This window comes from Xiphophorus couchianus, chromosome 7 (assembly GCF_001444195.1).
Source record: "Xiphophorus couchianus chromosome 7, X_couchianus-1.0, whole genome shotgun sequence".
Taxonomy (NCBI): Eukaryota; Metazoa; Chordata; class Actinopteri; order Cyprinodontiformes; family Poeciliidae; genus Xiphophorus; species Xiphophorus couchianus.
This window is the reverse complement of record NC_040234.1, coordinates 24099673-24119533: the sequence shown is the minus strand read 5'-3', so window position 1 is coordinate 24119533 and position 19861 is coordinate 24099673. Positions and strand designations below refer to the sequence as shown.

Genomic DNA, 19861 nt, shown 5'->3' with positions numbered 1-19861 from the left:
GTGGCCAGCTGCAGCTACTCGGAGTTTCGAAACTGCGGAGGTATACAGATTGTTTCTAAAAGAGTCTGTTGTTTAGTAATTGGCCGGAAATACACACTACAGGGGATCGTGGCTGATCCAGGCAGTAGGAGTTTACGTTGCCTGTGTCGTAAATGCTGGGTTTGTTAATTGTTTTCTTTGGCCCTGAGGATTCGTTACTGTGCCTCTGAAATAATGAATTTTTGAGTGTATTAGAGTTAGTGTGGGTTTGAATCGGCCCGGAGATTTGACTCAGCTCCAGCGGACTTATATTGGCCTACATCGGTTAAATCACCGGTCTGGGATAGACTTTAAGGATTGAAAAGTATGTTAAATTAATTTTTCTCTGGTGAAACATTGAAAAAGGAGTTGAATCACTCTTGAAACAGGACTTATATTGGAATCGAGCTGAATCGCTCTATTGGACTTATATTGGGTTTCGAATTGTATCGCTCAGAGGACTAACTTTGCAAGTTGAAAATTGATGCATTTTTGAAGCCGGCGCCTTGTTTTCTTTTATTTTTTCTTCTCCCCTCTGTCTCTTCTGAAACCGTGTCTGTGTTCTCTTTGTTTCTCTATGTGTGGCGATTTGTGTGCTTGCTGCCGCGGAAGTGCGCTGTTTGAATCTGCAGAGCTCTGTGTGTGTGTGTGTGTGTGTGTGTGTGTGTGTGTCTGCGTGTCTGTGTGTGTGTGTGCTGATCACGCTGTGTTTGAAGAAGCGCTGTTTGTGTGAATTTGCATTGCTTTTGCTGCGTTTTATTGTGAAGTTATTATGGACACTGAATTGACAAATGATGTTATAGGCCATTCGTATGGTCTGGGTCCGTGGAAAACTCTGCAGGACCAGATTGCGGACTTAATTTGTATTTATGATCAACAGCTCGGTTGGGATAACCATAGATGATATGTTCAAAAGCCTAAAGGAAGTACTCAAAGTACTCACAATTCACTAAACAGGAATTGAATATAATTCAATTGATTTATATTCTATAAATCAATTGAAAGGTTGAAGGTGAAAGGTTGATTTTTGACCTAACTTTAAAAACTTTCTTCTGGACTCACGTTGAATTGACTATAGACCATTTGGAAGATTTGCCAAGTGCATCACCTGGTGGACATGTGCATAAAAGGTCTGAGAGAGTTCACAACGGCAACAGGGTGGCAGTGCCAGAGATCCTGTAGTCTCTGCAAAACCGTGTGAACTGTGAGGGCTGCCGATGCTGCTTTCAGCTTTAATTTTGATACTATTATTCATTATAACTCTTGCTCTGCTTTGAATGTATACAGTACACCCAAATCCAACTGGACAAAACCCATCAGAATATTCAAAATAACCTTCAAACTAAAAGGAGAATGATCACATTTCCCGGGGGTCCGTTGACAGCTCTCTGTGTCTGCTTTACACTACACACAATGCCACTGTTCTGACTATCAGTGCTACCTCGTCAGATTTTCCTACCGTAGCACGGAAAGATAGCTATGTCTATCTGTCGGTGCTATGCGTCCAAAACTGCTACCATCTTGTTTACAAACAGAAAACTATAGTGGGTTGTCTTAATGTTAAATACATTGGATAACATTATTTGAGTGACAGCACTGCAGTGGAAGCTTAGGAGTTATGCTTAGCATAGCATTGCAACGTTGCAAATGGTAAAAACAATTGCAAACTTGCTCCACAAAACAGAAGTGCTTCAGACTAATAGGGAGAGTCGAACAAATAACAAATCATATCGGACCAGATCCTCAGTTAAAACAAGAGGTGTAAGCATTAAATGGAGGTGAGTACACTTAGTGTTGTAGTGCTCGAGGCCAGTCTTTTTGATGGTCTTAGCTTGTCTTGTACTCGGCCGCATTTAGTCTCAGTCTCTGACATTTTATTTCAAGATCAGTCAAGATCACAACTGTAAAAATATCACTAAATTGCCAGCATATCGTCCAGTTGATTTGTCAACATCGTTGTTTTCACTAGATACAAAACATATGTTTTATGAAATTTTAAACAGGATCGGAGGTGATCGGCGGCAAATAATGAGACTAAACACTGTCCCTGCTAGAATAAATGTGTCGGTTTATTCCGCCAAAGAATACAGCAAAACAACATACACTCTTCAATTGAATCCGTGGTGCTCAATACAAACACTGTTTCTGCTAGAATAAATTGTGTCTCTTTATTCCGCCACAAAATATAGCAAAGCAACATACACACTCTTCAATTGAATTACGTGGTGCTCGATTCTCAAAGCTCCTACCGTGACAGCAAATCACGGTAGGAGAGCCGTCAGTCTGGTCGAAGCGACATCCACGCAGCTGGGCGTTCGTACTAACCCACAGCAGACTCTGGCAAAAACGAGGGCTTGTCCACCACTATATATTTTTTAACAATCGGCATCGTGTGAGAGGAGGAGGGGAGATTCTCTCCCCCCAGGCGAGTCATCCAATCAGAGCGCGAGGCTCTCTGTCCATGCGGTCAGAGCGTGATTTTCAGAGCGTGATCAGCTACCCACGAATACAGAGCGTGATCATCAAGACAATAGACATTCAAAACATGTTAAACAGTAGTTGATGATATCCCCTTTATTGGTCAGTTACACAATAGACATTCAAAACATATTTTACAGACAGAAGTTGATGATGTCACCTTATATAACGGATGATTATCAAAGACCATAGAAATGGAGGCGAAAAAGATGGCGGCAGCGTAAGTCACCCTGTGCCGTGCTCTCAGTACTAGCACTCTTATTTTGCAATTTTCCTGAGTATACGAGCGCTCAGTTGAGTACTTTTCTACTTTGTAAGCTTACTTTACTCTCGGGAAGATGCCTAAAACAGCCCAAAGAACAACTAGTGACCACAGCAAGTTGGAAAAAACCTGCACTGGTGTTGATGAAAAAGACCACGACTATGTCGGTCCGGCTCTCCAACCGGAGATTGGCGAGGAGGATTTCCCGCCGCTCCCCGTGACTCCAAGTAAGCCTCCTGTTGCCAAGAAGCCTTTTCCAAATATGCTACGAACAAATAGCAACTCAAATCCTGATGATGCTTTTGCTATGCTTGCTAACCTGATCAACACGAGAAGTGATGCTTTAGAAACAAAGCTGGGAAGTATGCTAGAAGAAATCAAAGATATTAAAATGAAAATTAACTCAGTGGAAAAACGAGTGGAGCGCAATGAAAAAGATACAACGTCCTGCTTAATCCGTGTTACTGAGATGGAGCGCTATGGTCGTCATTGGAACCTCAGACTTCATGGAGTCGCTGAGACCGAGAAGGAGGATGTGCGGGAGGAGGTGTTGCGGGTGTGCCAGGAGATTCTTCTGAAGGATAAAGAAAGGCTTCAGATCTTCATTGATGTCGCTCATCGAGTTGGTAAAAAGGTCGCTGCCAACTCCCGCCCTCGTTCTATCATCATTCACTTTAGGGGCGAGGAGATATCGTGATTCCATATGGAAAGCAGCTAAGGGAAATGACTTCCTGAAGAGAAATGGTCTCCGTTTTACCAAAGACCTTTGTAAAGAAGACCGTGAATCCCGGCAGAAGCTTTGGCCATGTATCCAGAAGGCTCGTGAAGAGGGAAAATCTGCCTACTTCGTAGGGGGTCGTGGTTTTATCAACAGGGTGGAGATACCCGCAGTGTTTACTCCAATGCTAGAATAATTGCAAGTCTATTCTCATTGATGGGTCCACTATTTTGAAACTTTACCCTAGGTTGCAAACTGAGATCTGGAACTTTAATAAGGTACTGACTCACGGTGTTCATGTCGTGTTTAAATACCTTCATTCATTAAGTTACTTTTTCTGTTGTTTATATGTTATCTCTTTCGCTTATTTCTCTTAATGCCAGGGGGTTGTGCAATATGTTAAAAAGAAAAGCATAATTCTTGTTTGCCAAAAATTTTAAATCTGATTTCTGTTTTTTTCAGGAATGTCACTATATAGTTGATGATGTTACTTTTTGGAAATCCCACTGGGGTAATTCTGTTTGGCTTTCTCATGGGTCTGAGTGCTCTGCAGGAGTTATGACTTTAAAACATAGATTTAATGGGAATATTATTTCTACTGAATGTGATTCGCTGGGACACTTTATTTTTCAACTCTTTTTCTATGAAAATCATCATTTCATTTGTGCCAATATTTATGGTTACAATAATAAAGGAGATAACGATAAGCTGTTTATCACAGCTGAAAAGATCCTTATAGAATGGTTTAAAAAATGGCCAAATGCTATAATTCTTATGGGAGGTGATTTCAACACTGTCCTGGATGGTAACCTTGATAAATGGCCTCCTGGTCGATCAAATGCCTCAAGCCCGATTATTAAAGCTTTTGTGGAAATATTTAATCTAATTGACATTTGGAGAACTGAACATCCACATGATTATTTATTTACCTGGAGTAATAAGTCATTATCTCAACAATCTAGGATAGATTTCTGGCTGATCTCAGATTCAAAGAATCTGTGACTGTTAATACTTTACCTACCCCCCTTACGGACCATAAAGTTGTTGAAATAATTATAACACTCTCAGATGGTAAATATTCTAGTTATTCTCCTTCATACTGGAAATTGAATAATTCTTTATTAAACTATAAAGAGGTAAATTTAAAGATAACAAAATTATTAAAATTCTTCTGGCATAAAGCTCAAACAGATAATCTTCATGGTATTAATTGGGAACTTTTTAAATTTGAATCTGGAAAATTTCTAAGAAAATTTGGTAGTAACAAGGCTAAGACAAATAGAAATGAAGAAACCAAAATTGTAACGAGAATATTTGAACTCACTCAGTCGAATCCTTCTAATTTAAATGACTTGGAACTACAAGAGTTAACTGAATTACAACTTAAATTGGATCATTTTTACATTAATAAGAGTAAAGGTGCGTTTATTAGATCAGGAAGAAAATGATTAGAAGAGGGAGAACAAAACACTCATTATTTTTTTAATCTAGAAAAACATAATTCGACCAATAATTCTATTACCAGTCTAAAGACTAACAATGCTGTTACAGATAACCTTGATGATATAGCTAGATATTGCAGTTCCTTTTATGAAACTCTTTATCTCTCCAACTTCTGTCAAGCCTCAGCTGATGCCCTGTTGACCAATTTATCAGTTAATCAAATTTCTAATAGTGAACGAGAATGCTGTGAAGAGTCAATCTCTTTACAAGTGATTGTGGACGCCATCTCACTTCTCAAAATGAACTAATCCCCTGGAATTGATGGTCTGAGTGCTGAGTTTTGCAAACACTTTTTGTTCGACCTAGCTCTCTTTCTTTTGCAAGTTTTTAATGAAAGTATAGAAAACGGTTCGCTCCCTACAACCCTCACTCAGGGTTTAACCTCTCTGATACCAAAACCAAAACAAGACCCTTTACTTCTAGATAATTAGTGTCCCATTTGTCTTCTTAACAATGATTACAAAATTTTTGCTTTAGTTATAGCTAAAAGATTAAAATCCGTCCTTCATTCAATTATTGATGAAACTCAATCCGGTTTTATGAAAAATAGGCATATTACAAATAATATAAGGTTTGTTTTGGATATTTTAGATTATCCTGATCTTGTTTGTGATAATGGTTTTATTTTATTTCTAGACTTTTATAAAGCTTTTGATACGTCGAACATGAGTTTATTTTTCAGAGTCTAAAAAATTTGGGTTTGGGAAATTCTTTACTTCTGTCGTTAAAACCTTATATCAAAACAGCAACAGCTCCATCAAATTAAGAAACGGCTCCTTTCCTAGATTCAGCCTCTGCAGAGGAATCAGACAAGGCTGTCCCGTCTCCCCATATTAGTTCCTTTTAGTGGCACAACTTCTGGCTGATCATATTAAGACTGGTCCTTTAAAAGGGATCACTGTTGCTGATAAAGTGGTTACTTTAGCACAACTGGCAGATGACACTACTTTATTTTTAAAAGATCAAAGCCAAATCTCTTTAGCTATTAAGGAAATTGGTACTTTCTCCAAAGATTTAGGTCTTTCTCTTAACCTTAAAAAATGTGAGATAATGGCCATTAAGGACTGTTCTATAGCCTCAATTGAAGCTATACCAGTTAAGAATGAGGTTATTTATTTAGGTATAAACATCACGAAGGATCAAATAAAAAGAAGCTCCCTAAACTTCGACCCGCTAATTCAAAAGACTAAAAAAAAGACTTAATCAATGGTTAGTTAGAGATCTTTCTTTGCGTGGCTGTATTCTGCTTACAAAGGCTGAAGGCCTCTCCAGACTAATTTATGCTGCACAGTCATTAGACATTGACAATAAAAATGAGAAGGAAATTGACAAACTGCTATTCAACTTCATATGGAAAAATAAGACTCACTATATTAAAAAATCTACTCTAATGAATTCATATGAAAACGGAGGACTTAACTGCTTATCTTTCTCTATCTTAAATAATACTTTTAAAATAAATTGGATCCGTAATTTTTTAAATTCTCCAGCATCTTTCTGGAATATTATACCCTTTCATATTTTTTCTAAATTCGGTGGTCTAAATTTCTTTCTAATTTGTAATTTTGATATAACGAAACTACCAATTAAACTTTCTAACTTTCATCGGCAGGCCCTTTTATCATGGTTACTCATCTACAAGCATAACTTCTCTCCTCACTGATACTTTATTTGGAATAATAAGGACATTCTATACAAGAGGAAAACTATATTTTTTGATTCTTGGTTTAATAATAACATTGTTCTGGTTGACCAATTGTTCAACAGTGATGGTCTGTTGTTGACTTATGAAGAATTTCTCTGTAAGTTCAATTTTCCTGTTTCTCCTGGAGAATATGCCACAGTTTTTGGTGCCGTTTCTACAAAGATCTGTATGTTATTCCGGCAGAAGCCAAGAATCGTTTATCACTCTCCCATTTTATCTCCCATACATTCTCCTGCTGGCAAAATTTGTTTGAATCCTTTTCCTTGTAACAATAATAAGTCGATCAGATCCCTGTTTCTGAAGGACGTGACCTCTACTCCTGTGGTTGTTCATTATTGGAATCGCTTTCGTATTACTATGTCTTGGAAATTTATCTGGCTGCTCCCTAATCACTCTCTTCTCTCTAACAAGATAAAGGAAGTTTCCTTTAAACTCATTCACCGAATCTACCCCGTTAAAGTCTATTTAAAGAAATTCAATTCTAACATTGATGTGAACTGTTCCTTCTGTGTTGTTTGCCCAGAATCGGTCACTCATTTGTTCTGGTTGTGTCCTCATTCTAAAATATTTTGGCAACATTTTTGTAACTTTGTTGATTCCAAAATTTCTGCAGTTTTTCAGTTATATTGGGAAAATGTCTTATTTGGATTTCAACAAAATGGAGGAATGAATGTAAAGAGTCTCCTTATCAATTTACCAATTATTAAGGCTAAATTTCACCTACATAAATGTAAATTTTTGAAGAAAAAAACAAATTTTTTAGTTTTTTTGATCGAACTTAAACATTATTTATCAACAATTCAATCCTCCACTAATCAAAAAGCAGAATCAACAATACGGGCTTGTAATCAACTTGGAATTTTGGATTATCTTTTATATTAATGCACTGTGACATCTGGCACACATATCACAATTTGTGCTATTTCCTTTATACATATTTATATTGATTGTCGTTTTCTTATCTTCTTGCTTTTTTTATGCTCCCCCTGGTAAATTATTGTTATTATCTTCCTGAGTTTTGTTCACAGTACAATTGTATTGTTGTTTATTATAATAAATAAAGTTAAAAAAAAAAGAACATAGAAATACCGTATTACCCTATTACCATTTCATTACAACATACCTGTTCAAATCCAAGCAATAACGTGACTTTTTGTTATTTGCTGTCAGGCACTCCACTGTCTTGGGGAACAAATTCCCTACATACATGGGGGAATTTTTCTGCCATATTCCAAGAGCACAAATGTTCAGACTGAAAGTAGGATCTCATGTGTTTTTTTCTCAAAACTTGTAATACTTTTGATTACATTTTTATTTTGAAAGTCTTCTCAAAACTTGTGATGTGCACATGTGCGACGACGCGTCGTAAGTATCGAGTCCGATGCTGTTGTTCGGGGGGGGGGGGGGGGGTGCAGCAGTACTCCAATGTTGTTTTGTTACTCATTCTGCTACAAGTTGGCTCAATTTTGACGCGCAAGACGTAACCAGTAAAATCCGGTTTAGGATTTTCAAAATAAAAGATCCAGAAGTAGTTCATTATTTCTTGCGCGGCCCAGTACCAATGGTTGGGGACCACTGGTCTAGACTACAACACTGAGTACACTATTAATATGTCACAAAAAGTTTTTTTCAGATGTTTTTAGGTGAGCAAGTATTTCTCATACACTATATTGCCAAAAGTATTCACTCACCTGCCTTGACTCACATATGAGCTTAAATGATATCAACTTCCTAATCCAAAGGGTTCAATGTGACGTTGGTCCACCTTTTGCAGTGAGAACAGCTTCAACTCTTCTGGGAAGGCTGTCCACAAGGTTTAGGAATGTTTATGGGGATTTATGGCCATTCCTCCAGAAGTGCATTTGTGAGGTCACATACTGATGTTGGACAAGAAGGCCTGGCTCTCAGTCTCCGCTCTAATTTATCCCAAAGGTGTTCTATTGGATTGAGGTCAGGACTCTGTGCAGGTCAGTCAAGTTTATCCACCCCAGACTCTGCCATCCATGTCTTTATGGACCTTGCCTTGTGCGCTGGTGCACAGTCAAGTTGGAAGAGAAAAGGGCCAGCTTCAAACTGTTCCCACAAAGTTGGGCGCATGGAATTGTCCAAAATCTCTTGGTATGCAGAAGCATTCAGAGTTCCTTTCAGTGGAACTAAGGGGCCAAGTCCAGCTCCTGAAAAACAACCCCACACCATAATCCCCCCCTACACCAAACTTTACACTTTTCACAATGCAGTCAGACAAGTACTGTTCTCCTGGCAACCGCCAAACCAAGATATGATCAGATTGCCAGAAGGAGAAGCGCAATTTGTCACAGAGAATGCACCTCCACTGATCTAGAGTCCAGTGACGGCGTGCTTTACATCACTGTATCCCATGCTTTGGAGTGCACTTGGTGATGTATGGCTTGGATGCAGCTGCTCAACCTTGGAAAACCATTCTGTGAAACTCTCTGCACACTGTTCTTGAGCTAATCTTAGACTTAGACTTAGACTGACTTTATTATCATTTTGCATGCACAGGGTGTATACAGAACGAAATTTCGTTGCATACGGCTCAGAACAATGTTTTGAGGTTCCAATGTTATGAGGTTACTCCGGAATATAAATCTAAATATAAAATATAAAGTGCAGGAATGACAGTAAAATAGAAGTTATTTAGCTATGTACATGTGCAAGGTATGAAGTGGAGACCAGTTTTTGAGTACAGTCCAGTTAAGAGTTCAGCAGTCTGATGGCAAGTGGGAAAAAGCTGTTTCGGAACCTGGTGAACCTGCACTGGATGCTGCGGAACCTCTTTCCAGAGGGCAGCAGGGAGAACAGTCCATGGTGAGGGTGTGAGGGGTCACTCACGATGTTTCAGCCTCGGGACACGCAGCGCTGGGATGAAATGTCCTGAATGGAGGGAAGAGGGGCCCCGATGATCCTCTCTGCTGTACGCACCACTCTCCTCACGTTCTTCCAGTCGGAGGCGCTGCAGCCTCCACACCACACAGAGAGGCAGCTGGTCAGAATGCTCTCTATGGTGCTTCTGTAGAACGTCTTGAGGATGGGTGGGGGCAGGTGTGCTCTTCTCATCCTCCGCAGAAAATACAAGCGTTTCTGTGCCCTTTTGACCAGAGACGTGGTGTTCACAGTCCAGGTGAGGTCGTTTGTGATGTGCACCCCCAGGAATTTGGTGCTGCTGACGTAGTTGGGCCAGTTCTTCCTGAAGTCGATGATCATCTCCTTCGTCTTGTCAACGTTCAGGATCAAGCTGTTGTCTCTGCACCAGTCCTTCAGCTGCTCCACCTCCTCTCTGTAGTCCAGGTCGTTGTCGTCTCTGATGAGACCCACCACTGTTGTGTCGTCCGCGAACTTCACGATGTGATTGGTGGCGAACAGTCGTGTGTCATCAGAGTGAACAGCAGAGGGCTCAGGACGCAGCCCTTAGGGGAGCCTGTGGTGAGGGTGATGACATCGGAGGTGTGTTGTCCGATCTGGACTGACTGAGGTTTGTCGGTGAGGAAGTCTAGCAGCCAGTTTCGCAGGGGGGTGCTGAAGCCCAGGTGACCCAGTTTTCCTGCCAGATGCTGTGGGATGATTGTGTTGAACGCTGAGCTGAAGTCCAGGAACAACATCCGCACATGAGTGTTCTTCTCCTCCAGGTGAGCCAGGCTCAGATGTAGGGCAGAGGAGATGGCGTCCTCAGTGGAGCGGTTTCGGCGGTAGGCAAACTGGAACGGGTCGAATGTGGAGGGGAGTCTGGAGACGATGTGTTCTTTTACCAGCCTTTCAAAGCACTTCATCATGATGGGAGTCAGTGCCACGGGCCGGTAATCTGAAGGCCAGGTGAAGTTTGGAAGTCTGTACTGATGCAGAAAGTTCCTCTTTCCTCTTCGCACCATGCGCTTCTACATCCGCTGACCCCGCTCCGTCAGTTTACATGGCCACTTCGTGGCTGAGTTTCTGTCATTCCCAAACACTTTCACTTTCTTATAATGCAGCTGACAGTTGACTGTGAACTATTTAGGAGCGAGGAAATTTCACGACTGGATTTGTTGCACAGGTGTCATCCTATCACAATTCCACACTGGAATTCACTGAGCTCCTCAGAGCGACCCATTCTTTCACAAATGTTTGCCACTTATGGCCATGGAAGTGATTGGAACACCTGATTCTGATCATTTGGATTGGTGAGCAAGTACTTCTGCCAGTATAGTTTAGCTTCATCTATCCACTCAGTTATAAGCAATTTGTCTCATGAAGGGAGCAAACGTTTTCAATTTTTAGTGGACAGTTCAGCTTCACTGGTAACAGAAGTGAGAAAAAGTATGACATGGGAAACCGTTATTTATTTTATAATCTAATAGCCTATTATTTCAAACATTTTCTACTTGGTAGATTCAGACTACTATTTTTAGATTTTCATAGGTCAAAAATGTTCAACTTCTCAGTTATGTTCTACATTCTCTGTCACATTAAACTATTCAAATAAATGGACGTTTATTGTTTTAATTTGATGAAATGTGAGAACAGGTAAGGGTATGTAGATGTTTACATGTCACTGTAACTGGGAGCCCATTCTAATTTGGCAGTGAGCTCAACCAGCTGAATTCTATGCTTGTTTGCATGTGTGTATCCCCTTAGCGTGGGCCAGAGGCAGCTGCTGTGCCTTGCCAGAGCTGTTCTTAGGAAGACTAAAGTCCTGGTGTTGGATGAGGCCACCGCTGCTGTAGACATGGAGACAGACAACTTGATCCAATCTACTATCCGCTCACAGTTTGACGACTGCACCGTTCTGACAATAGCCCATCGCCTTAACACCATCATGGACTACACAAGGTTTGATGCATACCACTTACACTATTTTAAAAGGCTCGAGTTTGATGTGTACATTTGTGTGTTCTTGTGCAATATAAGAAACTGTAGATTATACCAACCCTGAAAATAAATCCTATGGGTTGTTTTCTGTGGCTGAATTGACAGTTAGGACTGTATAAAACGCCATATTTTACTTAAGTCACAAATTCGATGTCCCAAATATATTTTATGAAGTAGACCCTCAAACAGCTAGGATCACACAGGTCACAATTTATGATGGCTATCATAACATGTAATCTTACTCCACATGCCTTTAAATAATGTAAGAGTTCAACATAACTCTTTGGTAGAGTTCTGCCACCTCCTCCCCAATGTTGTAACAAATTTTTAATGTATGTGAGGCTTTGAATGCATGTTCACACTGAAACTCCCAGATAATTCGTTGGACCACTGTGAACATCAGATGTGTGCACTGTTATGCCAGTATCACACCTCTTAAAAAACCCAGATCAAAACATGTCATGGCTTATTAAAATAATCAAAGTACAGCAGTTATTTCTCCTAAGTTTCAATATGCAATCATTCATACATTCCAATTGACATTGGTTATCAAACAATGTAGTTAACTCAACTGGAAAATTTCAGAGGAAATTTAAAAGGGGCCTACCAAAGAGTGCATGTTGGTTTGAACCCAGGATTCTAATGCTGAAAATTAGCAACATTGCTAAGGTTAACTAAAATTTAAAATGTAGTCTATAGTATGGGAAGTATCATTATTATGTCGATTAACATGGATTTACTCCATTCTGCATGATAACATTACTTTATAAGCTAAAATTAGGCAAAATGCTAAAGTTAGTTTATATGCTGTCAGTAGCATCTGTTGTATCACCAGAATGTTGATTTACATTGACCTAATCCATTGAGTATGAAAAGCATAGGTAATAAATCAAAACTTAGCTAAAATCTTTACTTTAGGTACAAGGCTTATATTAGCATGAGCATGCCAAGTTACTATAATTTCACATTCAAAAATATTTTATTAATCCCAAAGGGAAATTAAATGTTGTTGTAACTCATTAATTAAGATTATTTAAAGAGTTTTGTTGTTGTTTTTTCGCTCTTGTGACTTTTATTTGAAGGTGCTTTGACAGGAAAGTAGGTAATGAGAGAGGGAAGACATGCGGCAAAGGTCACCAGGCAGGGAATTGAACCTGCGATGGCCGCATCGAAGACTAAGGCCTCCTTATGTGGGTTGTGCTTAATCCTTGCACCATCACAGCAGCCCCCAATTCTTTAAAGAGTTATTGAAGATCGTGATGGCTTTTGCCAGGAAAGATTTTCTGTATCGGTCTGTACTGCACTGAATCTGACAGCCTCTGACTGAAGATGCTCTGCCTTCCCAATACAGTCTCATGAACAGGATGGTCATTGTTGTCCATAATTTTATCAAACCTATGAGGAGTCCTTCTTTGCATCGTCATCTGCAGAGGTTCCACAGACGTCCTCAGAACCAGCTTTCTTTGTCAGGTTATTTCCCTGGTTCTGATGCTGCTGCCCCAAAAGATGATGGCAGAAAAGAAAAAACAGACTTATAGAAGATCTTTAGCATCTTGCTGCAAACCTTGAAGGACCCTAGCTTCCTCAAGAAATACAGTCTGCTCTGCTCTTTCTTATAGATGGGTTCACTGTTGTCTCCAGTGCAGTCTGTTGTCAGGCGAGGTATTTATATTCCTCAACCACAACTCCACTTCTCCCATGATGGAAATAGGGTTTGATCCAATCCTGTTTTCCCTGTAGAAGAAGAAACGGGGAAAAGCAGACGCCGACTTCATTTTCCCCCGTAGAAGAAGAAATGGAGGAAAGCAGCCGCCGTCTTCATTTTCCCCCTAGAAGAAGAAACGGGTAAAGCAGCCGCCGACTTCATTTTCCCCGTAGAAGAAGAATCGGAGGAAAGCAGCCGCAGACTTCATTTTCCCCTGTAGAAGAAGAAACGGAGGAAAGCAGACGCCGACTTCATTTTCCCCCATAGAAGAAACAGGGAAAAGCAGACGCCGACTTCATTTTCCCCGTAGAAGAAGAAACGGGGGAAAGCAGCCGCCGACTTCATTTTCCCCCGTAGAAGAAGAAACGGGGGAAAGCAGCCGCCGATGCAGCCAGCGGTGCACGCTGGGTTTTGTGTATAGACCCCAAAATGGCTCCTATTAAGAGACACGCTTACGACGCAGAGTTTAAGCTCAAGGCGATCAGTCACGCTGTAGAACACGGGAATAGAGCAGCAGCGAGAGAATTTAACATGAACGAATCAATGGTGCGGAAGTGGAGGAAGCAAGATTTATCTTATCTTATCTTATCTTATCTTTATACTATCTCAGCCCATGGTTGTGTATGGGGAGATGGCGTACGTGACTTCTCGAACGTTCGATGAGTCTATGGAAAGTCCCAACCTTCCCCAACCGTCAGCCCTTGCGTAACTTACAGCGTTAAACATCATGTGAACTTCCTCTTTTCTGCTAGCCATCTGGCATCTTTCATAATCTTGCTCCCTTGAAACTCCCCTGCTCCCCCGCTCTGCTCAGCTTGCCTATTGCGACACAGCCTGAGAACAGGACCTCACCCATCACTTTAACTTCATCATTTTAAATCATCACATTTCTGTTAATTCATTACAAATCATTAACACAATCATCTTGTCATTCACATCCATCATAACTTTGAGTATGATTTTAAACCAACACAGCTCTGTAATCCATTATTAATTATCAAGTATGATTGTAAATCAACACATTTCTGTAATCCATTATTAATTATCAACCATAATCATCATGTTTTTGTAACCATTACAGATCACGATACAAAAATACATTTCAGAAAATCATTCAGTGTTTAAATGTGCACATACATATTTATCCTTAATTATGATTAAATCAAACTGCAAGATTGCTTTATTTGTCTCAGGCCCTTATGTTCTGTTTTCTGCATGTACCTGGAAAAATCTCACAACCCTACGCCAGTTTTCACGACACACCGCTGCCAGAGAAGTGCAACAATTTAATTGGCAATATTGTAAAGAAAGTTCAACTTTATTAGACCTTAAGCTTGGTTTTGTATTTTTTATTTTAGTTTTCCGAGCCTAAGTTAGGTCAGTAAATGCAACGCAGCTCGAGAGAAAAGGCTAGTATCGTGAGATTCGATGTTAATGTTCTGTTGTTGTTATGGCTCTCACTGCTCACTGCCCGGATATAGCTAAGCACTGTCTGTGCCAGAGCTAGAGGCCAGAAGCCACACGGTTCTTACATGAGAACAACTCGGTTGCCATTGTAACTCATCTGTTGCTGGAAGAAGTAAAGTTCATGCAAGAGACCTTTCTTTTTTTGTCGTGTATCTTCACCTACACAAACGCCTCCGTCACCCTGGCAACCAAAAGCACGACAACTGGCGACAGAAGCGGGATCATTTACAGGACTCTTGTGAGTGAATCCAATCGCAAAGATAATATCCAAGCCCATTCTGAACTAATTACAACTTACAGACAAGCTACAACTAGCCACTGCCGGTTAAAAGCAAAGGAAAAGCAAGAAAGAAAATTGCCTGAGACAGTAATAAAGCTGCTGCAGTGTTGCCGCATAGCACTTCCGGTCCAACCCTTCACAATAAGAGCATAAGCAAAACTTGCCAACGGAAAAAAGTAAAATGACAAAGGATTTACAAGGTGCTACAGCAGGCCCTGCAGAGGCAGACACAGCTCCAAAGTGGTTACAAGCTGTGCTGGAAAATCAAAATCAAGAAACAAGACACTTTCAAATGATGTTGGCTCCTGTACTTTCACACATAACGGGACAATCAGCTGTACAACAAACCCAAGCATCACGTACTGTTCCTGAGAGGAGTGATGACTTAATTCCAATGCATTCTACAAGAGAAGGGCATGCACGTGAAACACGTGCCTCTTTGGATGTGACAACTAGACCACGTGTTCACGCTCCTTTTGCAGCTGAGCTGGAGGTTATAAATCAAAGATCATGAAGCTCAGACCCAGTGAGACGAACCACCACCCCTGGATCTGACCCAGGACACAGAGACACTGGGGACAGTGAACCTGAGGTCCCACACACTTTTACCTACCACGATGAAAGAAGGCAAAATAATACTGGAGGCTATTATAACAACTGGTCAGAGCTTCAGAGGCCTAAATTAGCCACATATGATGGAGATGAGGATTGGGACTCTTCTGATGCCGTTCGAACGCCAAGCAAGGAAACACGGATGGAGTGCTGCTGAACGAGTGGACAGGCTGCACGAGTGTCTGAGGGGAGCTGCAGTACGCTACGTCTGCTCATTACCAGAGTGCACAAGGGAAGATTATGTTCTCTTGGTGGAACAACTCACTCAACGCTTTGGAAAAAAAGACCCTCCTACAACAGTAAGAAGAAGACTGGGAGAACTTTGACAGGGGCGGGAGACATCAGCTGAATTTGCAGAGGAGGTTAGACACCTGACCACACTTGCATATCAAGGGGTAGATCTCCAGCTGCAGGACCAATTGGCAACTGATGCGTTCCTCAAAGGCCTAAGAAACCAGAAAGTGGCATACGAAGTCATGAATCGTGACCCAGGCTCCTTCGTAGAGGCTCAAAGGTTTGTGGAGGCTCATGAGCATAACTTTAGAGCTACTGTGGGTCAGGACACGGAAGTAAAAAAAGGAGCATGGCACATTTCATGGGTTGATGAGGGGGACATGTACGATGACAGTGCAACAACGTCCCGCAGGGTCAGTACTCCCCAGTATGTCACAGCTGACCAGTTTGCTGCACTGGCAGAACAAGTGAAGACCCTTGTTAGCACCGTGGGGAATCTACAGCTCCAGGTTGCCAATTTACAGCCCATAAGCATTGTATCCCAAAACTCCAAGGCAGCACAAAGCTCTAACCTACAGACCTACACCATACATACCTACTAAATGCAGGAGTTGGAGATGGCATGAAAGCTAAACATGGACTCACAGTGACCTTCCAGATTGGGTCCAAATCCATAGACTGGGAAGTGCATGAAGCCCCTATAAGAGACTCTGTCCTCCTTGGATAGGATCTGATGAAGGCCCATGATGTTGTCATCTATACCCAAGGCAAAGTTTTCATTGGGGATGAATTGGTCCCTTCACAAATTGTGCGAGATGATGGATCACACTGCTGTGTGGCTAGAGTAACTCTGGAAAGAACCTCAATCATCCCAGCCAAGTCTGAATGTGTCGTGTGGGGTGAAGTGGAGGGGTTACGGCATTATTGGAACCCTTGAACATTGCAAATAATGTAGCCTCTGGAAGCATTGTTGTCACCATGAAGCCAAAGGTGCCAATCAGAGTGTGTAATTTTTCAACCAAGAGAGTGGTTCTACAGTAGGAGTAAGTCTTGGACTCCTAGTTGAAGTTTATCCTCTACCCCTATTTGCACCAAAACCAAGTGCAATGCCTGCACCATCACTGGTGGTTGGGAGAGTAGCAACAATCTCTGACATTTCTGAGCATCTCCAAAGTTTGGTGGCTACCATAAGTGAGACCCTCAGTGAGGAACAGCAACAGCAATTCATTCAGCTACTCGTCAAGTACCAATCCATCTTTGCTAAAAGTGACACTGACCATGGCTACTTATTCGCTGTAACACACAAAATTGACACTGGGTCTGCCAGACCTGTGCATCAACCTGTGAGAAGGATCCCTTTTGGATTTAAAGGTGAGGAGGAAGCACATCTTTAAAAAATGCTGGCAGAGGGCGTAATCACACCATCAGCATCTGAGCGGGCCTCTCCAGTGGTCCTAGTTCGAAAAAAGGATGGAGGAGTAAGATGGTGCGTAGATTACCGCTGTCTGAACAATCTAACAATCAAGGATGCTTATCCATTATCCCAGATTGAAGATCTGTGAAGATCTCCATGTCATGATGTTGTGGGTGGAGCCACAATGTGTCACAAGATGGGTTGAAGCTTTTCCTGTTCTTGATCAAAGTGCTGAAACGACTGCAAGGAAGCTAGTCTACGACTTTATTGCCAGGTTTGGAGCTACACACAGATCAAGGTCGTAATTTTGATAGCTCCCTGTTTCGGAATGTATGGAAGCTCATGCAGATCACTAAGACAAGGACTACCCCTTACTACCCCTTCTCCAATGGACAAGTAGAACGGTTCAATAGGACCTTATTGCAGATGCTTCGATGTTATGTGAACCAGGACCAAAAGAGCTGAGACGAACAACTGCCACTACTCACAGCAGCTTATCGCAGCTCACGACACATAGTGACAGGGTTCACACCCAATAGGCTTATGCTCGGCAGGGAAGTCCACCAACCACAAGACAACCAGTCTGGCACTGCAAAACTCAAGGTTGATGCACTAGAAACTGCAGATTTCCTCTACAACCTGGAGGAAAGCTTAAAAGAAGCACATGACCTGGCAAGAGACCACCTTCTCACTGCAGAAGAGTGGCAGAAAAAGGTGTATGACCTCCGGGCCAAAGAACACTTCTACAGTGTAGGAGATCTGGTGTTTGTCAAAGACGATGCAAAGAAGAAAAGGTTAAGCCCTAAGCTTCAGAAACTATGGAAAGGCCCGTTAATTATTGCAGCTTGCTGTGGTCCTGTGCTGTATGAAATACAAGGTCCCAAGCGAAGCACAGTGATACACCACGATCGGCTCAAGCCGTATGACAGTGACGTGATACCAGTCTGGATTTTACGCCAAATGTCAGATGATCAGGATGAAGACCTCCAGCTAGGCCTGTTGCGATAAACGATAAATCAATTAATCGTACGATAAATTAAAACTATCAACCTCATTTTAATTATCGGCATTATCGTCTCTTCCAGCCCTTTTCTCTTTCTGTTGATGACACTGAATGAAAAAAGGCTCAACTCCGGTGCTCTCCACTGACCCTCTCTTCCTCATTTCCTTAGTGTAATGCCCAGTGCGCATGACAGGATCTTAGAGCTGTCGGCCAATTGTCGGCCCATTTTCAAAACCTGAGATCACACATTAGCAGACAGAAATCCTAGGTATAACGGTTCGATCGGGTTCGGTCCTGCCGTGTGGTGTCCAACAATGGGCACAAAATAATCGTTACAAGTCCAGTTAACTAATTTTAAAACCAGGCATTAATCAATGTTTTACCACAATTGACCTGCAATGCATGTGGCTAGTGTCAGTCCTGACTGAATGAAAATCATTATAACCTATTTATGTCACGTTAACGAAGAACTGCTGGAAAGTTACCGGGTCTATCAACTACGGTAGCAATTTCGCTCCAACTCCTCCTCTTGTCATTTCTGTATTCTTTGCACAAAATGTTGAATAAACATTAATGTTGTTTCCACATATCATCTCCAATGTCCACTTCGGGTTGCACGTGTCAGCTGTTTAGGATTCCCCTTTGTAATTTCCCCTCAGAAAGGCTCTCTGTCACATTCAACAGGCTGCATTGACGCTCCCAGTCGGGGGAAAACCCTGATTTAGATCGGCGCGGCCACGACGATCTACCATATCACACCACACACTACAGGATGATCGGCTATGAAATCGCAAGCGACAATCTTAGAACGACCAACGTTCTAAGATTGTCGTATGGGGAAAAATAGGGGCAAAAAATCGTGTAGTGTGAACTATTGCATCAGGTAGCCCGTCTTCTCTATTTAAATCGAATTATTACTGAAGGGTAACATAGTATACAGACTTTATAATCTGCAGTCTTTTGGTTGAATGCAGTACTTATTTCCACTTTGGCTTTATGTTGTTTAGGTTTTATTCAAGTACATTTTTTATTAATGGAGATCCTTTTAATTTTTGGTTGTTTTGTTTATTTTGTTTATCAGTTCCAGTGTTAAGTGTTCTTTTGAAAATAAAATGTATCTATCTTTGGCAGGAAATCGCATGCATTACTACGTAATTTTCATTAAATCAGTGTAAAAAGGTCTTCAAACAATATTATCGTTTATCGCAATAATTTTTGAGACAATTAATCGCTCAGCAAAATTTGTTATCGTGACAGGCCTACCTCCAACCCAAGGACCCAGGATTCCAGCCAGATGGAAGACAGGGGAATTCAAACTCTTCAGAAAAGACTGTTAAAACATCTAGTGGTCGTCTAGTCAAAAGACCGCAGAGACTTAGGCACTAGTTAAGTTAGTGAGTTAGTTGAATGTTACAATTACAGAATTTAAATAACTTGGTTTATGTTTTCTTGCCCTTATGGCATATACATTTCAGTAGTTAAGTTCTTATAACTACCACTTCTTTCTCAATTTTGGCTGTATAACCTGTACTGAAGGGACTCAGTATTCCTAAAAGGGGGGATAGTGTAAAGAAGGTTCCACTTAATTTAGACCTTAAG

General features: G+C 41.2%; 1 protein-coding gene across 6 annotated transcripts in view; it reads left to right on the top strand.

Moving 5' to 3' along the window:
- abcc1 (ATP binding cassette subfamily C member 1 (ABCC1 blood group)) overlaps positions 1–19861 on the top strand; it is a 124179-nt gene that overhangs the window by 101326 nt on the left and 2992 nt on the right. For 3 of the 6 annotated variants that reach the window (XM_028023564.1, XM_028023563.1, XM_028023566.1), the window contains 3 exons: positions 11314–11508; positions 13167–13209; positions 13288–13477. In XM_028023564.1, coding sequence (XP_027879365.1) covers positions 11314–11508; positions 13167–13209; positions 13288–13380 — 331 coding nt within the window. In that variant the 3' untranslated portion in view covers positions 13381–13477. Of the gene's footprint in view, positions 1–11313; positions 11509–13166; positions 13210–13287; positions 13479–19861 lie in introns of those variants that run through there. The other 3 variants (XM_028023569.1, XM_028023565.1, XM_028023567.1) reach the window with 2 other exon arrangements.